General features: G+C 47.3%; 1 protein-coding gene across 5 annotated transcripts in view; it reads left to right on the top strand.

Moving 5' to 3' along the window:
- Nucleotides 1–23609, top strand: part of ADGRB1 (adhesion G protein-coupled receptor B1) — a 283323-nt gene that overhangs the window by 176603 nt on the left and 83111 nt on the right. For all 5 annotated transcript variants that reach the window (XM_074888977.1, XM_074888979.1, XM_074888990.1 and 2 more), the window contains exon 18: nucleotides 18487–18628. In XM_074888977.1, the coding sequence (XP_074745078.1) occupies nucleotides 18487–18628 (142 nt within the window). The remainder of the gene's footprint in view (nucleotides 1–18486; nucleotides 18629–23609) is intronic.

The following is a 23609-nucleotide window of genomic DNA, read 5'->3' on the forward strand; positions in this document are numbered from 1 at the left end:
GCAGGTTCCCCCACTGCAGGGCGAACCGATGTCTTACAGCTGACCTGCTGCACGAGTGGGAAGAGCAGGGGCAGGCAGCCCCATAGGGCAGGCAGCGCTGAGCCCTCCTGGAAGGCAGTGGGCAAAGATCTTCTCCTGGAGAGGACAAATCCTCTTTGTCCTGACCATTGGATTTATTGGGATCCACTTTAACACTCAGTCAGGAACTGCAGAAAGAAAAATAACTGATGCAGCAAGGTCAGAAAGCCCCATTACATGGTATATAATCATTTTCAGACTTGTCAAGGCCCTTTCCAGGGCTTTGCAAATACTTTGATTCAATCTCAGTAATGACCCTTTGGAAGATGAGTATTAATCTCCCGGAGCTGCCCTCTGCTTTGAGCCAGAGCTGCCTCCCAAGGTGGTTTAACGCACATGTGTAACATTGGTGGGATGGTAAGTCAGGTGGGGGAGATGCTACCTCTCTCTGATGGGAACAAATTTACCCTCTGCCAGAGCCTGATGCCTGGCAGGGTGGCCCTAAGCCTGACCCAGCAAGAGCCTAGATCTTGGGGTGAATTCTAAAGGTTTGAGGATAGTCTTTGTGGTATGGATGGAAGAGCAGGCAGCAAAGTGGGTGGGAAGTACATCAGTTCCTCTCAGTTTTTGGTCACGTATCCAGTCTACCACCAGCTAGCCAAGGGGACAAAAATGGTCATAATTGCATTGATGAGTTATGGGCTGTCCTCAAAAACCTAACTGCTGTCATTTGCAGGTGGGGAAGGAGAAACCGAGGAAGTGATTTATCCACTGTCACCAAGGAGGAGCAGAGCTGAGCCACAACTCAGATCTCCTGTCCTCTCTTACGGCTGTGCTGGTGGCTCTGAATAAAAGTTAGCTATGTCCTGTACTGGGAGAACAGGAGCCCAGAGGAGATGATCTAGGAGAATGCTACTCTTTTTTTAGCTGTGGATATTATTTATTTAATGGCGGGTTTAGCTCATATGTCAAATCTTAAGGAATGCTGAGTATCCTTCAAACCTCAGCAAGGCTCCTGACAACTTCAAGGTCACTCCGCAGAATTTGGCCTAGGGATTATCAATATGCATGTGATATTTTTTTTTCTGATTTCAACCTTAATCTGAAGCTGAGGCACAAGTGCTGCAAAGGGCTGTTTGCAGGTCTTTTGGTTGTCAGCTGGGGTATCTTTGTCTTTGATCTTCCATATGGGCACAAATGAAAGCTGCAGGAGTGTATCACTGCTGTTGGGAAGTTTGTTGTGTTCAGGCAGAGCCTTTCCAGTCCTTGTGTCCGATGAATCGGTCAAAACTGTGCTGGAGAGTTTGCTGACATTTAGCTACACGTGCCAAGGGCCTGTTTAATTACTGGTAGTGATGAGCAGGGCAAAGCACCTGAAGTCCAGGCAGCTTCAACAAAAAAGTGTCTCTGGGGCTGATGCACATGTGGCAACACAAGGAGAGCAGAGGGAGCTCCCTGTGTCTAATATTACTGCAGGATCCGGGTCCTGGCTGAGAAAATCATCCTTCAGATGCAAGGTTACCTGGAGGGAAGGGATTTTTGATGCCTAAGGTGTAATTTGCACATGCCAGCACGTGGGGAGCCAGCATGAGTGCAGTGATAGGAAAGGCTGTAGCACACACACGGCTGCAGCTGTATTGCAGCCGTCGCATCTTCGCAGTCATTAAAGTTGCACTGATTAGTCCCAGCAAAGAATCTGCTTAGGGTGAGGGGGGATATTGGACATGATTTGACTGAGACTCCTGTAACAGGGCAGGGGAGGAATGAACCTGCAGCTCAGAACTGGCTTTGGCTCAGCATGATTGGGCAGAAACGCTCGGAGACCTCCGTGCCCACACAAGGAATAGTGTGGAGATGATGAGTAGACTAGACTAGACTAGACTATAATATTTTCAGTTGGAAGGGACCTGTAACGATCATCTAGTCCAACTGCCTGACCACTTCAGAGCTGTCCAAAAGTTATTAAGGGCATTGTCCAAATGCCTCTTAAACACTGACAGGCTTGGGTCACTGACAACTTCTCTAGAAAGCCTGTTCCAGTGTTTGACCACCCTCTTGGTAAAGAAAAGCTTCCTAATGTCAAGTCTGAAATGATGGGGAGGTGCATCCCATCACGGTGTTCTCAGGAGTATTATGTTTGTGGGACAAAAATCGTTTTGATTTTTTTCATGTAGCTATAAAAAGAAATCCCCACCTCCACCCCCGCTTCTTGGAGGCTGCTGCATTTCTTTCCACTCAGGCATCTCAGAAGTATTGTTAGAAATGGCATACAGCGCAGGGCATTTCCCTGCTTGTCAGTTCATTTCCACCCAATTCATTCAGTTTACAAGTGCAAAAGATGCTTTTGCTAATTGCCAGCTCTGCTGGCTCCTCCTGGGATCTGGAAAGCAGCTGAGATTGTCCTGCCTGTTACATCTTCAGCAGCAGTAAAAAGCTGTTGCCGCAGTCTGTGAAACAGGACTTACATGACTCCTATTACTGTCGTGCCTGAGTATTTCACAGCCTTCAATGTGTTGTTATTGCAACTAGAGCTGAACAAAAAACTCCTTTTCTAGGTCACTTGCAGTTCTGAAGTTTCTTTAACATTTTTCTTTACCCAGATTAATGTTTTAGGAGAGTTTTGGTGAACAGAAAAGCCAGGAGAAAGCACTGTCAGTCAAATGACAAGTGTCACTTTGCTTTTGAGGCTTTCACGGTTAAGATGGTTTCAAAATGCAACAAAACTGACAGTAGCTCTCAGAACATTTCTGCTGCCCTGAAGCTGGAGTCACGGGGGGGACCTGGTCTCAGGTCCCCTGAACATGGGACTTTCAAGGAGCACTTTTGTTCGCCTGGCCTCCCTCCCAGGAAAGCTATCAGAAGAGGTGGCCAGGGAGCCCCCAGCTTGTGAGCAGTACTCCTTCATCACTCTGACATCGCTTGTCATCTCAGGAAAGAAAGAAAGATCAAACAGGAGGATGGAGTGGGAGCTGTCACATCCACTGTACATTTCCTGCTCAATTCTGTTACCCCTGGGCAGGTGAAGGCTGGAACCAGCAGCTTCATCACTTTGGTCCTAACGCACCTGTCTACTCGCTGTTCAGTGTGTGTGTAAGACCTTGATTCACAAGCCAGCAATGTCAGCAAGGGCATTTGGATGGGCTGGGGAGAATACAGCAAGCCTGTACCAGCACACACCTTAGTGCTGTGGTTTCCAAACCTTTTTCCTTTCAGGACCCCTGAGTCCCTAGATGTTCTGATCAACTTCATCACCTCTACACACACATGCACACACTTGGACTCCCTTTGTTCTCCAGACCCTCTCTCTCCAAACCGTTCTCTTTCCCTGATGGCTCCAGAAACTTCCTTCTCTGAAAAATCTCCACTGCTTATTCCTTAAAGAAAAGCTGAGCAACTCCTATTTCTGTTGCCAATGCTCATTTGCTTTTCTGCTCTGGACATTCCCCTCTCCCCACCTTCCCAGCTGGGGTGGAGAGAGCTGCAACAAGCAGGAATCCCCCTTATTCACCCTCTGCATGCCCAGGCTGATCTCCTCCTGTTGAGACTCTTGGCTTCAGGTGCCAGCTTGGCTTTTGGAGACAACAGCCTGGCAATGTGCAGCTTTGCTGAGCCAGAGGATAAAAGCTTCCTGCTGGGATTCTGAATTTCATCTGCAGTGGTGATACCAGCTGGCTTATTCCCATGATCCTTTCCTCCCCTGAGCCATGGGAAAGAGAGTATCAGGAAGATTGAGTGCATTTGGTTGTTATTTGCTTAATACCTGAGATCTCAGCGAGTCTCAGTGGGACTTCTGAGTTTCCTAGCTTGGGAGCTATAGACCTCATCCTGCTCCCTCTGGGCTCTGTGGAAGGGTGAGTCCCACAAGTCAGTGCCTTTGACTAGCAGGAGCTGGTTCACATTCTGCAAGGACGTCGTGGCATGGAACTGGAGCTCAAGGTATCTGCACAGGTCTGCAGGAGCTGCAGAAGCCAGGCTAAAGTGATCAGTCTGCCAAGGGAGAAGGCAGTGATAGATGTGTTTGGCACTGGCGTGTGTGCGTATTATTGTTGGGCAGATTGGGGTGGATAGATCGGCAGGAAAAAAAAGACACTTCACCTGTTTTCTGCAATAAAGGCCATTCCCAATGCTGCAAACCACAGACAGGGCAGCACAGATATTTTTCAGTATAAATTGCTTTAGCCAGCACAGTCATCGCTTGTGCTGCATTATAATTGGCAGGTATTTAATTAGCTGAGGAGTATTTAAGCGTCTTCCTATTAAGTGGGAAGTTAGAAACTCCCTGTTGAGTGAATCCTCTTTGAGTCCCTCCAAAGCCTGTCACTGCAACTCGGCTTAACGGCAGCACACAAAATACATCAGACAGTTTAGTGCAAGTTTGCACAGATACGGCAACATCTGTCCAATTTGGACAAGTGGTTTGGCTGAGGGTAGGGGTGTTGCTGGAAGTGTAAGATAAGGTCCACTGCCTGGGTTTCTCAGGGAGCACTCTGTCCTTTGTGTTGCCCAGATGTACAGAGATAAGGCAGGATGGGGAGGAGGGAGGAGAAAGCTTAATGAAGAAATGTTGCTGGGAGGAGAGAGGTTTGCACCAGCCTGTATCTCTGAAAGCCATTTTCATTAGCAGAAAGTGGGTTTAAAAGGTTTTGATAGCAATCCCTCTTTGTATGAGTTCCAGGGGCTAGCGGAGTGTTTGGATACCAGCGTAGCTTTGGTTAAATACATTTTCATCGGCAAAGCTGGGAAATGACTCCCCCTCCTCCCCCGTGACCTGCTTTCCTAAGAAAAGCAGAAGCAGATCCGTGTCGCTCTGCTCAGCACCTGCTCCTTATTCCTGCTCTTTGCAAAATGCTGGGGTGCTCTGTCTATGGGTCAGGCATGTCTTTTCTCTCAGCCGGATCCAGCGGCAGAGAAAAGCAGGAATTAGAGCGGCCCGACAACACCCTGTCCACATAAAACCATAGGGCTTGCATGGCGGGTAAATCTTCCAGCAGGAAAACCTCTGCCAGCTTTGCAGGTCTGGAGCTTGATTTGTGTTTCAACCTCCTGCCAGCCCAGCCAGGCTTTTAGCAAGCTGGCAAAGGGAAGTTTGCTCCACCACTCTCTACTTTCACTCTGATCCTGAGCTTTGCTGTCAGTGGCTTTCTGCATCCCTGCACCCTCACTGCTGTCATGCGTGTCAAATTGTGACAAGGTACCGTTCCCAGCAGCGTGGCTCGGGGCTGAAGGGGAATCGATGAATCCAGCCGCCTCTCTGCTTGCTGCTCTCTTCCCAGCCGAGCAGCCGCTGAGGGATCTCCCCTTTCCCTCTGATTGATCGGGTCCTGCCCACCAGGGAGCTGTTTACATCGACCCCCGGTGAGAAACCATCTGATCAGCACCCAGGAGGGCTGGGAACAGGTTGTTCAAGGAGAGGGGGCAGCATGATCTTAAACATCAGCATTTATTTATTAGCATTTATTTAGCCACTACTGCACCAGCCCCCTCACTACATTAGCATCATCTTTATTTCCCAGAGGTTTCCTCCTCTTCTGCTAATGTAAATCCAAAGCAAACCCTCTAGCAGATTCCTTTACACACCCACTTAAGTCAGAAATCACACTGGTCTCACCAGGGTGGGCTTTTGTGGTTTGCTTTACATTTTATTTACCCCCTCCCACCCAAAACCTGTAACAAACTGGCATATAATGTGACAGGACATCTATAGCAGCTGTAGACACAGAATAACAATGAGGAGGCAGTGAGCGGCGATGCAGCATCCCTGAACCAGGATCCAAATGACCTTCAGGAACGGGCAGATGTTGCTTTCTGAAATTTGAACTGGGAACGAGGGAGACATTCCACACATTCAGGGGGCTGTCAGCTCTGCTTCTCTTGGCTGCTCCGCTTCCATGAAATGCTCATTTTTGCAGAGTGAGGAGGAAAAGGAGGCCGGAGGGAAAGGAAGGAGGAAAGGAAAGCACTGGCAGGGAAAAAAGTGCAGCTCGCTGAAGTCACACTGACTAAACCTCATCTAGCAGCATCCCTGCATACACATGTGTGTGTGTGCCTGCCTCTTGCTGCTATCACCTGGCTCTCTGAACTTCTAATTGCTCCTCGGGCCTGATTCAGAGCTCACTGATGTCCAACTGCAGGCTTAAAGTGGGGTTTTTTTGGTGTTTCCCTGAAGTTCTGATCATGCGACGATTGTGTCAGCAGCAGCAAGGCTCAAAGCTTCTCTGAGGAGCCGGGTTGGACTATAACAGACAGGCTAACACAGCCAGAAGTAACTTGCTGTTATTGAGGTCTGTACAGTCCTTAACAAGTCTGTATTGCCCAGGAGAACCTTATCAGTATGTTTGAAAGGCATGATAAAAATGCTTCAGGGTTTTAAAAAAGTTGACCCCATGACCCCCATCTAGTTCTTCCACCTCTCTCCTTACTTTCACAAAAACAGGGTCTTAGATGCTCCCACTGCAAAATGTGAGCTGCTTGTGCTAAAAGGAGGTGGCACCACATAAGCAGCCGTTCTCCTGGCAATCCCAGAGCGGCTATGTCAAATGGTGCAAACACATAATATGGCATAATGGGACAAGTATCTTCTGTGCCCAGCAGCTGGGCTGAAGGATGACCTGCTTCACCTATTTGATATTTGATGGGGATGTTTGCTGAGCCCTCTCGCTTTTGGCTGCAAAGAAGCAGGTGTGAAAGGTGCACTTCCACTTCGAGCTCGCCCACCGTTCCTTTAGAGTAATTTGGCAAGAGATGAATGAGAAAATGCTCAGTGAACAGACAACTCCAAAGGGCTCAGCAGCTCCCCTGTATTCAAAATAATTTCTAAAAATGCCCAGAATTTGTTTGTACAGTGCCAAGCCCTTCTCAAAGGACTTCTTGCATCCCCTCCCCTCTGCCTCACCCAACACAGGACTTTCTGTTTTTTAGGGTGATTGCCTTTGCTCTGCTTTTAATACCCTTTCTCAGCTGGAAACACTGGAGCGTGAAGCTATCAAGAGTTCCCAGGTCCAGATCTATCTGTTACTGTGATCCAGTCGCATCTGTAAGGACTTTATTCTTAGGACATTTGTGTGGGTTTTGCTAAGTGCATTGAAGTAATTTGTACCTTTAAAGGACTGCATCTCCCTCTTGGTTACGGTTAATCTTTAATCCAGCATCTTCATCTTTGCCTGCAGCACCTTAATTTGGCTTCTTGATTTAATTTCTTTTACCGTCTGCTACCTCCTTCTATTCCCAGCCCCTCTGTCATCTGCCTGATTTATTTTTCTTTGTCTCTTTATCCGCTAGCCCTGCGCTCAGCCATTAAAATTTTCTGATTTAAGTTTCTGAGATGCAACATACCCCGGAGCTAGTGTTTTGGTGGCAAGAGAGCCATCCTTCTTCCCAAGCTGGCCCTGGGGCCTCCTGTACTCTTTGAGACAGGGCTGGGACATCGGCAGCAGTGTTTGTTTGCTGTTTTGTGAAGTGCTGCTTGTAGGTAGACAAGAGGCAGTCTGTGTCCCTGATTTTGCCATGAAAAGTTGGGAAGAGAATCAGGATTGCTAGGGCCGTTTCAGAGAAGGGAAGGGTGGAGAGCACAAGTGACAGGGGATCTGGACCAGAGCTGGGATTTGTAGGTTTTTTTTTCAAAGCTAATCACACAGTTTCATCTTCCTCCTTCCTTTCAGTCACATGTACCAGAGCAATGTTCCAAATCCCCAGCTGGACCAGCCTGCTGCCCTGTCATTGTCAGGGTTTGGTGTGAGCAGCCATGGGGTTGTGGTCATCTCCCCATGCCAGCTAACCATCCTTCTGCTCCCCTGAGCTCTGGCTGAGGGCTTGGCGGGGAGCTCTGAGTCCTTTCAGGCTCTGCTGGGGTCAGCTAAGAAGGTGGAAGTGCTGAACAGGACATAGATGCTGCTGTGTCTGAGGCAGCCTGACCATACCCTAAAGAGGATGTGAGATATCTCTTACCAGGTGTTTGTCTTGCTCTCCCTGCCTTTAAACCGAGTGCATTTGTACATCCTTGACTAGCCAAAGGGAGCGTTTCCAGCTTGTTAACTGCTGGCTGCAATGTCTTACATTTATTTTGGCATCTGGTATGCTCAGAAAAAGCAATTACTACCTTGTTTCCCAATTCTTCCCAAGTCTCCTTTCCCATGAGACTTGAGCATGGGACCATGATGTCCAGGAGTAGATAACAGTGTACTCTGCTAATGCTCTCAGTTCCTCTGAGGATTTTCCCTGAAATGTTTTCAGTACATATGACAAGGCTGCTGCTTATCACTTCGGTGCACTGAGTACTGTTTTCTGTGTAACCAGGAAACTTTCCCAGTTTCTCAGAAATGATCATAGGATGACTGGCTGTTGTACAAGGCAGAGAAAGAGGATTGCCTGGGCCACCTATGGTTTAATACCTGATGTGGAGCCGCATCTTTTTCTAAACAGAAAAGCAGAGTCCCATCTTTTGGACCATGATCCAGTTTGAGTCTTCCTAGCATGAGAGGGACTAACTGCATAACCAGCCTCAAGCCTACAATGTGTCAGGCATCTCATGATAGTTGAGAAACTACAGCCGGAAAGCTGATGTGGAAGCTGAGAGGGTAAGCTGAACATTTTCATGGCCAGATGGAACATACACTCTTACTGCATGTTTGCTAAAGCAGGTGATTTCAGGAGGGTCGTGCAGGGTGGTACCAGTGCTTTGCAAGACCTGCCAAAACATTCCATACAAGTTCTCTAGTCAAGGACACCTGAGGAGCTGCTCCTGAAGGGAACGGTCCTGCAAAGCCTGGATAAGCAGCTGTGAATGTCATGTAGGGGTGGGAGCGAGGCAGATATATCACTCACTGATTTCACCTTGTCCTTTGTTGGAAAGGAGCCCTATATGATAATGAGACCAGCCATCTTACTGCTCATCTTTCCTTTCCCCTCTTGTCCCAGTGGTGCACTTCCCTCCACTTGGGAAAGCCAACTTCAGAAAGTCCCAACCTCTGTTTACAATACTCTCACAGTAGCTCCCACTTCATCTTTTTCCGAAGATGATAATGATATCTAATGAACTGTCTATTGCTCTGATATTTGGGTGTAGCAGGAAAGCTCCAATGGGGCAGCTTTGCCCAAAAGTCAGATTAGGAGGTATGGCCTGGACTTTTTACATTGGAGGGATCCCAGAAATGCTGTAACGGTGCTCCAGATAGCAATAACAAGTTTAAGAGCAGAGGCTAAAGTCTTGGATGGGTAGGAAGTTGATCTAGAAAGTAGTCCAAGGTCACCTTCTGCAGTCACTGACAGGTGAGCCGACCTGATGATACCAGTGTTTGCAGTGCAGTGAAATCAAAGAATGATTTTTCTTTTTTCTTAAAGCCGCAAAGTCATGGGATTATAGGGAGCTGTAGGCTTTTCTGTTTCTATTTCACAGGGTTCTGTAGAGGAGCTTGAAAATGTCATCCATTTACAGGAAAAAAATCCACAAGACAAAAGACTTCAAATATGTTATACAAAAAAAAAAAAAAAAAGAAACCCTTATGATACATCAAGCCACATTCCTGATGTTGTGTGTAAGTTGAGCTGTGATACTATGGAAGAGATCTGATCTGTAGTTATTAAGCAACCACTAGAACTGGGGTCAGGAAGGGATATCTCCCCAGGATTGATGAGCAGGAGCTGTTGAACTGGCTTCCTCTGCAACATTAATACTGGGACACCTCACAGGGATTTTCACATTTGTTTCTGTTTTAGAGACCAAGGACACTACCAGTGTCTTTGGTTTCTCTATTTCTTCTCTATGTAGTCCATGGTATCAGATCTTCTGTATCAAAACTTTGACATTTGTGGCACATGTTAAGGATTGTTCAGTGGCTTCCTGGGTAGGATACATGGGGAAGAATTGTCGCTCTGGGGGTCCAACCCAATGAAACATCTGTCCTGTGACTGCCTTTGGAAAGGAAATTTGGCAGGGAAGTACAAGAAAATTGCAACCGCAGGGCATGGACCCAGCGGCCAAGTTCTCGTCTCCCGTCCCACCCTTCCTTGTGCACTGAGGCAGGTCTTTGGAGACCAAGGCGTGGTGCAAGTTTCATCTGCAAGAGGTGATGTCTGCATTTCAGGCCGCCTTCTGGAGCTGTGGAGCAGGGACGTAAAGGGGGAGAGTGCTCATTAATTATCAACCACATGCTCTGGATTTTAAACGGCAGAGTCCAAAGCCCAGGAGACTGACGATGTTGGGAAGTGCTGAGCTTCCTCTCCGGTGGGATGGCGTGGCCTTCTGATGAGAGTCATTACGGCTCAGCGTCAGCTGTATTTATGGTGTCTGAAAAGATTATCTCCAGATAATCTTACGGGTATTTAGCCAGCCATATGCTTTATTTCAATGGTAATACGTATTTCTTTGTGCGTTTTAACATTGTTGATGTTAATTAAGGCTTCAGACTGGATGCTACATATGAGCTGTTTCATTTTTTTCTGGGCTAATTTGCAGATAGTAAGTAACCTTGTCCCCTGCAAAATGCTCCAAGTTGGTTAGCCGTGGTTATGAATTCACAGCTGGGAAAAGGCCTTGCTTTTAACCTCCTTATAACTTTCTCTTCCTGTCCCTCCCTCCACCACACAAAAAAAGAAAAGGACCTAGAGAAAATCCCAAATATCCCTCATTTCCCATAGATCATGACTTTTTTTTTTAAAAAAAATCACCTTTGTCTTAATTTTGCTTGTGTCAATTCTGAAGTAAATCAGCAGAATACACCCGGAATTAGGGGCCTCTGAGAAGAAAATACAATTAGAATTCCTGCTCAGGTTTCACTTTCCTTGCACCAAGCAACTGGATCAATAGTGGCCGCTTTTTTTCCCCCTTTTTTTCCATTTTCATTGTTTTTTCTAAAGAGCTAATTTAATAATAGTTGCTAATCTAATTATTGATTCTTTCCTACCGGCCGAAAATTGTTTTGTTCAGTGCCAGGTCTGTTGTGTTGGGGTAGAGGTGAGAAAAAGGGCGTCAGTGCCAAACAAAACTTAGAAGGAGACAGAGCAATCTTAACACTTGAGCATAAAGTTTTAGAGGGGCTCCAGAGACCTGGTTGTTGCTTTTTTTTTTCCTTTCTGTGAATAAACCAGGGAACCCAGCCAAAGGATGTATGGATGCGTTTATTGACTGGGAGGTGATGTTGCTCAGTAGTTCCAGGAGTGACGGCTTCCTCCAAAGCCCAGAGCTCTGTTAGTGCCCTCTTCCATGACTGTATCCATTCGCATCTCCTTTGTGTGCCTCAGTTTCCTCATCAGCTAAATGAGGTTGATGACACTTGATTTCTTTGAAATGGATGTAGGAAAAGTGCTGGACAGTCAGTTATTTCACTGGAGTTTCAGTTTTCAGACTGAGTTACACGGATGTCACCAAACTGGTGCTACACTTCAATTTCAGAGATGCAGAAGTGCATGATTTTTCTAGGAGGATAGGACTTGCTCCAGTAAGCTTAGACTGACTTGCTGGATGTATGAGATGTCTCGCAGGATTTTCAGTAGCATAACTGAGAGCTCAGCCTGGCTTTCAACCAGTGCATTGATCATAGAAAGGCAAAGTTATCTCTTGGTTAATAGGATGACCCTTGCGAAACAATTTTGCAGCTCTTAGTCAGTGCTTAGGAAGGTCTAAACTAACGAAAACATGATTACTGCTTTGGGACTGACAGCATCGAAAACTTCCCGAGCAGCTAGAGTGTTAAAGATTGATTTTAGCCCATATTAATCTTAGCATTTAATTTATTTCGGTATCTACCTATCTGGCGTGAGATCCTTTGTGACTGTTTTAGCAGCCAATCAAAGATTTTTAATTTTTTTTAATCAGCCTTTTTTTTTTCAAAAGGTGCAGACTTTTTCATGTCCACTTTTCCTGGGAACCATCCACTTTTTAATCCAACCCTGAGGTCCTGCAGAAATGGTGACTCTGACACACTTGCTGCAGAAAAATGATTGTACATTTTTTTGTCCCGAGCTATTGTGCAGAGCCAAAGTGTTTGAAAGACGCTCTGGGGCAGCCTTTGGCTGGAAATGAAAATTGCTTTTGGGAATCCCACAAAAAGGATTAACTTTGACTTCATCTCTGTTTCGTTCTCCAAATTAATAATCAATCTGCCAGCTGGACCTGTGCCAAGAACTTGCATGACCTGCCTGGTTAGTGAGGGGGGAATGGCAAGAAGGATCAGAGAACCACAGAATTGTTGAGGTTGGAAGAAACCTCTGGAGATCATTCGTATTATTTAAGTCTCAAATATGTACCCCATTTTTAAAAACTCTTTCTGATCCGTGCCTCTTCCCACAACAACGGCTCTCCATTTGTGCAAATTCCTATTCAGAACAGCATTTCTATTTAAGAAAGTCCTTAAGCATGTGCTTAGCTCCTATTTAAATCTACAAGACAGTGCTTAATTGCTTTTTCCCATCAAGTGCTCAGATAATGTTCATAGTCATGTTGTAACATATGGTGAAACATTTTCTTGTGGAACATCATTGGAATTACACTGGAGATAAATCTGACCATAGACACTAGAGACAGAACCAACTTGTCAGGTTTCCTGCTAACGCTTCCAGTACAATGTTTTTTACGCCAGTCTGGTTTGGGGATTTCTACAATTCCTCTTTGACTCGCTTGTAATCATTCTGACTACACTGTTCTCTAATATTCTGCCCACGTTTTCCCTTTAGTACAGTTCCTCTTTCTTCCCTCCCCTCTTGAGACAGCCTGGAAATAATTCTGCTTCCTTATTAGTGTACCTGGATCCAATATTTGTGAATAACTCAAATTCTGCTCTTTTTCTTTGCCACCGAGCTGTAAGCATGGGTTTTCCATTACAAACCCAGTGTATTTTTCTGCAGTCAAAGGTTTTGCTGAGAAAATAAAGGCTCAATACTGATCTACAGACAAAACCTGTATGCACAGGCATGCACACGCAAACATACACACATACTTCTGTTTAAGGACCTGTTCATTAAAATCCCATTTTATTCTGCAGCTTTTAATCAGGTCCACGATGAAAGTATTTTGCATACAAATATGCAACATCCCCTTTTTGCAATATCCTTTTTTTGTAATTCGAACAGATTCCAGTGAAACAATCTTTGTATTACAAAATTCAGAGATCAAATCATTTAGGATTTGGAGTCTGCCCTGGACTATGAGGCTTTGGGTAATGTTTGCTGGCTGAACCGTTCTCTGGGGAGAACACTATTTGCATCCAACAAGATTGAAACTCCCTCAGATATGATTCCCTGGATCATGGAGAGATCCCACTAGATCTCTCTTGGTGGTATCTTGGTGGTATCTGCAGCAGATGTTGCTGGACAGGCTCAAACATTCACCCAAAATCACAAGACAGGCATTATTCACAAAATTTCATATCAATACGGCTGTGATTTTGAACCCTCCCAGTCGCAACTGAACCATGCATTTTTCGGAGTTTCTCAGCAACCACATGAAAGAGAAATTAATTTTAAAATAAAGAAACACATGCTGAATCCAGAAGCTAGGCTTGAATGAAGGTTCGTACCATCACGTCCACACTGGGAATAAGGCAATGCTGGCACCTCGCCTGAGAGCCATGAGTGAAGCGATGAGCAAACCTTTAGATGATGTATCAGTTGGCCCTTGGGATGGTGCAGTGCCCAAGAAAACTTTCACTCAGCTCTGTGAAGACTGAGCTTAGCCTGCCTCTTGCCACATGGTAGCACGTGGACAGTGAAAAAAGGCTGGTGACTCCCTCCTACCTGCAAATATGTTCCCCCAAATCAGCTCCAAGACACATCCCAGAAGGGTGCAGCAGTGTTTCTATCAAAAGAGTGGCAGGGCAATGACAATAGGAAAGTAAGAAGGTTTACAAAGAGGAAAGAAGGGTTATTCTTCTGAGGAGCTTCAAACCAGAGGAATTGGGCATGTTCTTTGAAGCACCCAGCATTTGAATATTCTCAATAGTTTAATAACTGCTAGTAATTACAAATCATTGGTAGTAACGAGGGCCAAATTTTCATTTTCTATTAAATGACACAGTTGGACTTATTCTGAGGTGATTTACACCAAGTTTCTGACTCAGCATGTCCCACAGTGCCCATTCTTTATGTGATTTATAGCAGCTTTTAAAGTAAAAAACTGGATGGCTTTGATCCAATTGATTTCTTTGAATCCAACTGGATAAATAATCAAGTATCAAACCAGATCTTATAAGAGCAAAGGGCTGTTATTACAATTATTTTTTGGTTTGCTTAGATACCGTTATGTGCTCTTTCTGTATGTGCATCTAGAAATGGATATCAGACAGTGCCTAGTGTGGCTTTGGCCCTGGATAGACTTTATTCTGATATTGCATTCACCGTTACACTGTCAGCTTTTCTGCCATGAGAGGGTGAGACCAGCGCAGCATCTAGGCAGTGTTACTTGTTTTCTGATACATTCCCTGGGGTTTCCTGTTTTGGTAGGCTTCCTGATTCCTTTTGCTTTTTTTTTTTTTTTCCTTTTTTTCTTTTGGATGAGGTTACTTCTGTTGATGCATGGCCCAGATCTGTCCTAGCCTACTCTGAAAGCTGGTAAATGAGTGAAGCTGGGTTTCGGAATGGAAAGTGATGTTAAGGCAGTTGTATTCACACATTTCGAGAGAGTTCAAATTGCTTGGGGGCAGGGGGTGTGCATGTACACATATTTGATTCTTTAAGAATGATAGCTTTAAGCATGTCTATTTGTTGTGAAAGCCTGCTTAAACAAAAAAAGTTAAGGATAATTAGGATTCCTTTTAAGAGCACTTTTCTAGATATCTGCAAACCCATAAATGAAAAAGATTACCAGAGCACTAAAAAAACCCAACTAAACAAACAAAAAAAAACCAAAACCACAAAAAAACCCAAAAAAACAAGCAAAGACAAATAAACCAATATCTACAAAAACCACAACAGTCTGTTTTAAAAGGAAAGTAAAAGCTGTTGTGGAGATATGGACAAAGGATAAATTGATAGCAAGTATTACAAATTAAAAGCTTGAAAAAGATAAGAGGAAAAAAAGATGTAAGAATTTTATTGTTCGAGATGGTTAAAATGAATAAAAAGGAAAGTTTAGAGTATAATAAAACCAAAATAAATCTTAATGGTATTGGTTTGTTACTAGATAGAAATGACAGATTTATTTATAATAATGCAGAAATTTCAATGAATGCCTGTATTCTGCAATTGGAAAAGAGCCTGGTTACTTAATCCACATCCCAAGCTAATTAAATACTTTTCATTACACCAGCAGCTAGAAAACATGCTATACATCATCTAATAAAGCAAGATGTTTTTAAGAGAAACAAGACGGAGTAATTTGGCATGCAAGAGTTTTAAAAGAGCAGGCTAAGGCTAATTGGGGATCATTGCTCTTTAGTAAAAGAAGGGTGGAAGTGTTCCCAAAATCTGGAGAGAGGAGCATGCATCTGTAAGCACAACAGCCTCACTCCAGAGCCATCCGCCTCACATCTGTCTTAGGCACAATAACACACCATCTGATACGGGATCCAAAAATTAGGGGATTGTGGGTAATATTATGATTATAATTGAATAATAGCATAGTCGTTAAAACAGAGAAATTAATAGCAATCAACTTATGGAAAATAGATCTTGTCAAGCTAAATTAATACTTTCTATAAGAATACATAACTGGTTGGTAGAGTCTGAGCATTTGTCATTATTTGTACACATCAAAAATAAGGCATTTGTCTTGGTGACGGTGAATAAACAGAACGACTGGCTAATGCAGTTCTTGGAAATATTGGAGGTACATATAGGGGAGAATACAGAAGTCGGATTCCCTCTGAGGTTGGCCTTGGATTTCTCAGCCCCCTCCAAGAAGGGTGTTGGTGAATTGCAGAAGGTTCATGGAGGAGATCAGAGGACAGTGCCTGAACCTGAGAGTTTCCAAGAGGTGATGTGACTTAGCTCGGTGAAGAGCATGTGAAGAGCTGACTATCCAGGGAAGACAGATTTATGTCCCATCAGCTGGATGGACACGCAGTAGGGTCCAGACATTTAGAAAGCCGTGGATGAGTGCCAGAAAAAAACTGTTCTATGTGTTGCTGACTTCTACAGTATAATTAATTTGGCTTTTTTTTTTTTTTTAATCATGGAAAGTGCTTTAATCTGAAACGGAGATAATTCAGGAAGGCTCGGTGTCATGTGTTAAACTGGATAGAAGTAGATAATCACAATCGAATCAACACCATGTGTCAATGCTCTGTTACCCTGTTGGTACCCAGCCCGTCTCTCCGCTTTCTTGCACAGTGGTCAGGGAGGTGGAGGGAGGCTCTGTCTTGTTGCGTGAGGAACGGGTTGGTGTGTGTGTATGTGGAGTCAAGACCTGCAAAAAAACTTCTCTGCAACTCAAGGCAGGTCTGCTGGAGTTAGCAGTACGGAGAAGTCCAGGCCATCTGTGATACACCTAAGGCTGCTGAGCAGCTTGGCTCCATCTGGAGCTGCCCTGAGCATGCTGCTGGCATTCTTGCCTAGGTCCCCTGCTCTGAGGATGGTCAGATGTGGAGAGGGGACATCTTCACCCCTGTTCCTTCAGTGAAGGCACATGGCCCTTTCGCTCTCCCTCCACTTCCTGGCCCAGGCTCCAGTGAAGCCCAGGTTATCCGCATGGATCCTGACCTTCTCCCCATCCATTGTATCTCTGCACTTACTCTTCGCATTTTCACCCCATGTGTGACCACGTTTCAGGAGAGTGGTCTGGAGAAGATGCAGAGTCAATGGGTGGAAAATGACTGTACTTTTTTGGGTGACAACAGTACCATGGCACGCAAGGCAGAGCAGGAGATTCCCCTTTTCCCTGCCTTAGCCCTTAGTGCTCACATGGAGGTGGGGCTGCCATAACTCCTCCCGATGAAACCATCCCACTTGCGGGATGAAGGCCAACTTCACATGGAGTCTTTCCCACCTGTGACACCTTCCCTGCTCTGTTGCTCTTCCCCAGCCTGAAAGGATGCCATGAGAAAGCAGGGACTCTGTCCCTTTGATCTCTTGAGGTCTCTCTGGCCATGAGGCAGGGACATCCCTGCCATGCCCAGAGCTCTGGGGGTGCGAGGGAGGTCTGAGGGGGGTCCTATCATGGCCAATGGACACCATGGCCCCAGAGAGCTGGGGGGGAGGGAACAGGAGAGGGGAAGAGGGACTACTGGAGGGGGTAGGCAGGAGGAGCGGCTGGTGCTTTATGGAGTAATTGGGGGGGGTTGTGAGGGGATGGGGAAGGGGTGTGGGAGGGCTGGAGTCCCATATTGGTGTGGGGAGGGGAGGGGTGCACTCCCCTGTGGGGATCATGTGGCTGGGAGAGGTCTATATGGGGGGGTGAGATAGGGGAGACATGTCTGCATGGGGTAAGGGATGGGGCTATGGGGGGGAGTGAGGTTTATATCAGGTCTGTGGGACAGGTCTATAGGGTATTCATTCACATATGGGATGTGAGACAGGGCTATAGGGATAGAGAGGTGTATTAGGGCTGTTTAGGACAGGGCTATAGGATTATTTATCCATAGATGGGGGGTGTGTCACAGGGCTATAGGGTCATATATCACATAGCGGGTGTGTGGGACAAGGCCAGAAGGTTTTACATCCATATGGAATCATAGAATGGTTTGGAAGGAACCTTAAAGATCATCTAGTCCAACCCCCCTGCCATGGGCAGGGACACCTTCCACTAGCCCAGGTTGCCCAAAGCCCCGTCCAACCTGGCCTTGAACCCTTCCGGGGGGGGGCAGCCACAGCTTCTCTGGGCAACCTGTGCCAGGGCCTCACCCCCCTCACAGGGAAGAATTTCTTCCTTAGATCTGATCTAAATCTACACTCTTTTTAGTTTAAAACCTTTACCCCTCATCCTATCCCTACACTCCCTGATATATGGGATAAGTGGGACAGGGCTATAGGGTTATGAGTCCCTATATGGGGGGTATGTCACAGGGCTATAGGGTTATGGGTCCCTATATGGGGGGTATGTCACAGGGCTATAGGGTTATGGGTCCCTATATGGGGGGTATGTCACAGGGCTATAGGGTTATGGGTCCCTATATGGGGGGTATGTCACAGGGCTATAGGGTTATGGGTCCCTATATGGGGGGTATGTCACAGGGCTATAGGGTTATGCCTCCACATAGCGGGTGTGTGGGACAGGGCTGTTCGGTTGTGCGTGCACCCATGGGATACGTGGGCTATAGGCTTAGGGAGGTGTATATGGGGAGAGTGAGACAGGGCAGCCCGGGGGGATGGAGAGGTCAAAGCGGGGCGGGGGACCGGGGCACGGAGCAGCACCAGGACTAAGACTTGAAGATCCAGGTGGGGTGAGGGGGATGGGTGGGATGGGGGGGGTTGCTGGGGGTGGCTGGCGGGGGGGGGAAGGGCGCGGTACCCCCCTGCGGCGCGGTGCCCGCTCCCCGCCCGCCCTGACGGCCGCTCTCCCTCTCTCCCCGCTCCGCCGCCCCGTCCCTCCCTCCCTCCCTCCAGCAAAGCCTCCGCCTCCGCCTCTCCGCCCGGCGCCTGGTCCTGGCGCGGCTGCCGAACGGTCCCGCTCGACGCCTCCCGGACCAAGTGCCTGTGTGACCGGCTCTCCGCCTTCGCCATCTTAGCCCAGCTCAGCCCCGACATGGTGAGTCCCGCCGGCGGCGCCGCGGAGGGAGGAGCGGAGGGGGGAGGACGGGGAGACACGGGGGACAGGGGGAAATAAAGCCGGAGGGGAAGGGGACGCGACCGGGACGGAGCGCAGCATCTTCGGCGGGCGGCTTTCGGGGACCGGCGCGGAGGGGGAGCCGGGGACAAACCCCCGCTGCAGTCCGGTGTCGCCGGGACCGTGGTGACACACCGTGAGGCTTTGCATCGCCCTCCCCCCTCCTTCCCCGCCGCCCTTCCTCTCCCCTTCCCCCCCCCCCCCCCCCCCCCCGACCCTGAGCGCGGCTTTGGGGGACACACACACACACCTCGGGGATGCTGCTGCGCTGCCTCCCCCCTTCCTCCCATCCCTCCATCCCCGCGCGGTGCCTTCCAGTATGAAAACCGCTAAACGTGGGGGGTGACCAACCCCGCCGGGTGTGTTCACTCCCGTGGGCTCCCCACGCGCGAAATCTCTTCACACGTGTCTTATTCTTGCGGGGGAGTGAAATCGCCCCGCGCCGCCCCTCATCCCTCCGCGTCTCCCTCGTGTCCCCCCTCTCTGCCTCGGGGTCCTTCTCGCTACCCCAGGCTCTTTTTTTTTTTTTTTTTTTTTTTTGTGCGGGGGGGGTGTGTGTCCCCCACTCAGGAATAGGGGACCGTGGAGGGGAGGAGTTGCGAAGTTTTTAGCCGCTGTCGGTGACACGAAGCCGGTGCCGCGTCTCAGACGGAGCCTCTGGAAAAAAAGTGCAAGATTCCTAGAAATTATCACCGGGCGGCTGCACCCTGAGGCAGACAGCGGGGCAGGTGCCGGGGAGCCAAAGACAACACCAGGGTGGTCAAAAGGGGCTTCGCAGGCTCCTCTCTTCCACCTTGTGCTTTATAATTTTTTTTTTTTTTTTTTTTTTAAAGTAGTTCATCCCTTTTTGGACAGTTCCCAGGTTCATAGAGCAAAGCCCGCCGCCTCCCCTCCACCTAGCTCTTCTCCATCTGCCTGGGCGCTGGGAGTTACTGGGCCCTTGCAATTATTTACTAATTATGCCTTGCTTGTTAAATGCTGGCTTAATTCAGCGAAAGGGGAGGGGAAAGGAAGAAAGGAAGGGTGATGGTGGTAAGGGGAGGGGGGGGATCACATTTTCCAAGATGAAGGTTTGGTTTATTATTAGAAACACTAATGTATTTGGTCCACTAGTTACCATGGAAACAACATCTGCACTGAAGTGGTTTTAAAGACACAGCGTTGGTTGTGTTTGCCCGGGCCCCGTGCAGGCCCAGCCACTACAGCGTTGGGAAATGGGCTCTGGGGTGTTGCGTAGAGCCGCTCTCGGGGTCCTCTTGAGAGAGGCACCAAGCTGGTCTCAGTAGAGATGCGCTGGTTGAAGGATGCTTGAAGGTAGGGCCAGGACTGGGTTCCCTCTTGGAAGGGGCCTGGAAGGAACCAGCTGGATTGATGCTGGTGTCCCTGCACCCATCCTCTCCCATGGGTTGCTGTTTCTTTGTCTTCCTGCCGGGCAGGTTGGGGTCTGTGTGAAACCAAGTGGACAGGGAGGTAGCCTGCTGGGCTAGTGCTCTCCGGCAGTGGTACCCAGCCTTCTCGAGGTGGGCAAGCTGAGCTCAGGTGAGCCAGCTAGGACCCATCTCCGGCTGCTCTGTACCTGCCCTGTGAGCCTGCAGGGCTGTGTCCTGCCAGCAGCAAGCCTTCACCCTTCAGTCCAAGCTACAGCAGCTTAAGTGTCTGGCTCCAGAGGTTGCGATGACCACTATGATGACTGATGGGCGAGTCTTGTCCCGCACGGGAAGGACTCTGTGCTGTCATCGCAAGGAACGCAGTCCTGACAAAGTTTAGGGAGGTTGCATGGTTGGAGAAAATACATTGTGATTTCTGCTGCAGGAAGACTTCTAAGGCAAAGCCTGAAATGAAGCCAGCCCAAGTGTGCAGTTGAGCTGCTGGTGAAGGTCCTCTGCTGATCCTTCTTCTGGAAGTGGGCAGAGGACCAGGCAGTGTGGGAAGAGAGAAAGGAGTCTTTGGTTTGGCTAAAGCAGGAGTTTCTCTAACAGAGACTTCATGTTCACACAGTGCTTGATATTGTTTAACTAAACAGCTAGGAAAAAAATGGTTAATTTGACGTGGCCAGATACTGCTGTTCCCTGAGCTCTAGGTGTCTGGAGTGTTATCTGGATAACGCAGGGTTGGTGTAAGCCCTTTATCATCCGTGCAAGTATTTTCGCATCTGAGAGTGGGCTTGGCTGCAGGAGGATGCAGCTTCCTTCCCCCAGGCATGTTTTATTATATCTGCAACTAACCTCTCAGATAGTCCTTTGGGGTTTAGGCCTAAAATTGCTTCTTTCGTCCTCTTTCCAACTCCGCTGGCTGCTGGTTGGGTTACATTTTCACAACTCATTTTTTCCCAGCCTGGAGTCAACTCATGAGCATCAGGATGAGTCCTTTGGCCATCCTGGGAGGAAAGCTAGGGCCTGGCTACCTCCAGAGTCCCCCCACTAAGCAAATCCCTGGGTTTGTTGATGCTGTGGAGCGTTGTTCATCCAGGTCCTCGTGGTACCACCCTCGGTTTCTTGACCGAGTGTCATTCTGAGCAAGCCCACGCTGCCTCCCTTCCCCAGAGGTGGCATCTCGTCATCGTTGGTGTCTGCGGTGGTGACATTTATAGTGCAGTTTTTCATGTGCCTTTGGAGCTCTCAGGACAAGAAGCTCTGTCTGCCTGTGTCATTAATATTATTTATTGCTATAAATCTCCCTTCTGGAGTCTTTGGCCCTGGCAGTTTGAAATATTTGTAACCCTGGTATGGGCACAGCTTCTTTGCAGTGAAAAAGGACCAGGAAAGGCTTGTGGGGGATGAGCGTTGCTGCCCAGGCAGCCGATTCGGACTTGCCAAGGACAGTTTTCCTGGGCTGGGCTCTGAGAGTTGCTCATGTGGTGGGGAAAGGAAGCAGTTTTCCTTGATTTCAATGAAGCTAGGGGCCGAAAGTGCTGTGTTTTGAACCGGTTTTGGAGACAGACATCCCTAAACCATGATGGAACTGTTCAGGTCCAGCTCAAAAACTGGAGTTCAAATTTGACTTCCTCTGTGTCCGATACCGCTTGGACCCTGCTATTTTGACTAGACTGAGGCAGCATCTTGCACTGGTTTGGTACGATTGCTGTTTGACCATCACAAAAGATTAAAAACTCTTAAATTAAGGAACATCGACAGGATTTTGAGGGCTGTATTTTCATTTCGGTTTCATATCATGCCTAGATTGATACGGCAATGGTATTGACATGCTCTGACGCTACACCTGCATAATATCAGTGCTAACAGAGAACAAGGGCAAAAGGAAACTGCAGAGCCACATGTTTGAACTATGCCTTTGCAAACCATGGCCAGGCTGATTAAGAGTCTTGTGGTGGTGTTTTTTCAATATTTCTTGGCAGTCTTGGCAATTTTTTGGAGGTGGGAAGGAGAGTGGGAGCCTGAGGATGCGCAGGCGAGCCTTTCACTCTTTCGTTGTCTTCTTTGAGTTTGGCTCATGTTGTCTCTTCTGCCTACCAGCTCCTGATTGCCTTTTATAAAGTCAATCAAGCTTTAAAGCTTGGTTCTCCCAGAACTTAGGAACGTAGTAAGACCGTACAAATATATCTCTGCTCTCTCTCGCACTCCTAGCCTCATCTGCAGAGACAGCACTGATCAGAATTAGGCATCTGAGCTCAGCTCTCATTTCTAGTGTTAGCAAAGGTTGAAGGGTGTTGGTGGCAAGAAGTTGTAGGGACGCTGAGTTTGTTATGTCCGTGCTGAATTTTTGGAACATCTCATCTCCACGGTGATGTTTACTGACAGGTGAACCATTAGCTGGAAGGGTTGTACAGCACCTGTATATTTTTTTGGGAGGGGTATTGTAGCAGACCAAACTGCAGAGCTGACTTGGAAGCGTGCTGGCAAGGCAGGTGAGTGTACGAGCAGCGAGCAGCCCTGACCCTATGATATCCCAGAATGTTGCAAGAGGCTTTGTTCATTGTTATCTCCAGTCTGCATGAATGCAAGGCACCTTTTGTGGTGTGCTTCCTACCTAAAGGGACAACGGCTTCTGAGCTCCTCTCTCAACTCACAACATTTACCTTTTTTCCTGAAAACATCCCAAAGTTGTGTGTGCAGCAGAGGGGAAGAAATCCTTTTACCCTGGGGAAATAACAAAGCATGGAGAGTAGACTTTCAGTGTATGTCTTGGCTGAGCAGGCTGTGGGAAGGGAATCAACATGCAGATCTGGTGTGATCTTGCTGTATCTTCAAGATCTTCCCTCTGAAAAGATTGCCCTGTGCTGTGTGAGGTCTGTGTACTTCACGGAGAGTATGCAGATATAAGGTGGGTTATTTTAGGGTCCTAACACTCTCTGGGGCCTTGCTTGCACAGGGAGTAAATCCAGGTTTTCCAGCAGCACACTTTTCCCCCGTAAAAATATTGATGTTAATGAATTAAAATATTTTGTAAGGGTGTAGCAGTTCTGACAACATTTTGATGGAAAATTATAGCAGTGTTTCACTTAGATAAGACTGGAGCACTTTATTTGGAGATGAACACTTTAACATTTATATTCTACCATCGTTTATCACGTGAGATTTGGAGTCTGGATAAGAACAAAACCTTTTGCATACCTTGAGAACAGCCAGTTCTCACATTTAGAGTAGTTTTCAGGTTTTGTTGACAATGATGCTGTTTCTCCTGCAATATTAACTCTTTAATTCAAAAGTTGGACTTTTTCTGCTGAAGGGACGTTCTCAGTTTTACCCAACTCGAAGTCTTAAGGCATCAAACTATGGCCAGTTTGTACAGGAGTCTAGGGAAGAGTTTATTAGACTGGTGTATCTGGGTGTATTGGCTAGGCTACAGCCAGAGCTGTTTCTGTGCCTGTAAGTGAAATGGTGACCTTGGGCTAATCACTTCATTGTTTTCTGCTTCCGTTTCTCCAGCTGCATCACCCTTGCAG

Source organism: Strix uralensis, chromosome 1 (genome assembly GCF_047716275.1).
Source record: "Strix uralensis isolate ZFMK-TIS-50842 chromosome 1, bStrUra1, whole genome shotgun sequence".
Taxonomy (NCBI): domain Eukaryota; kingdom Metazoa; phylum Chordata; class Aves; order Strigiformes; family Strigidae; genus Strix; species Strix uralensis.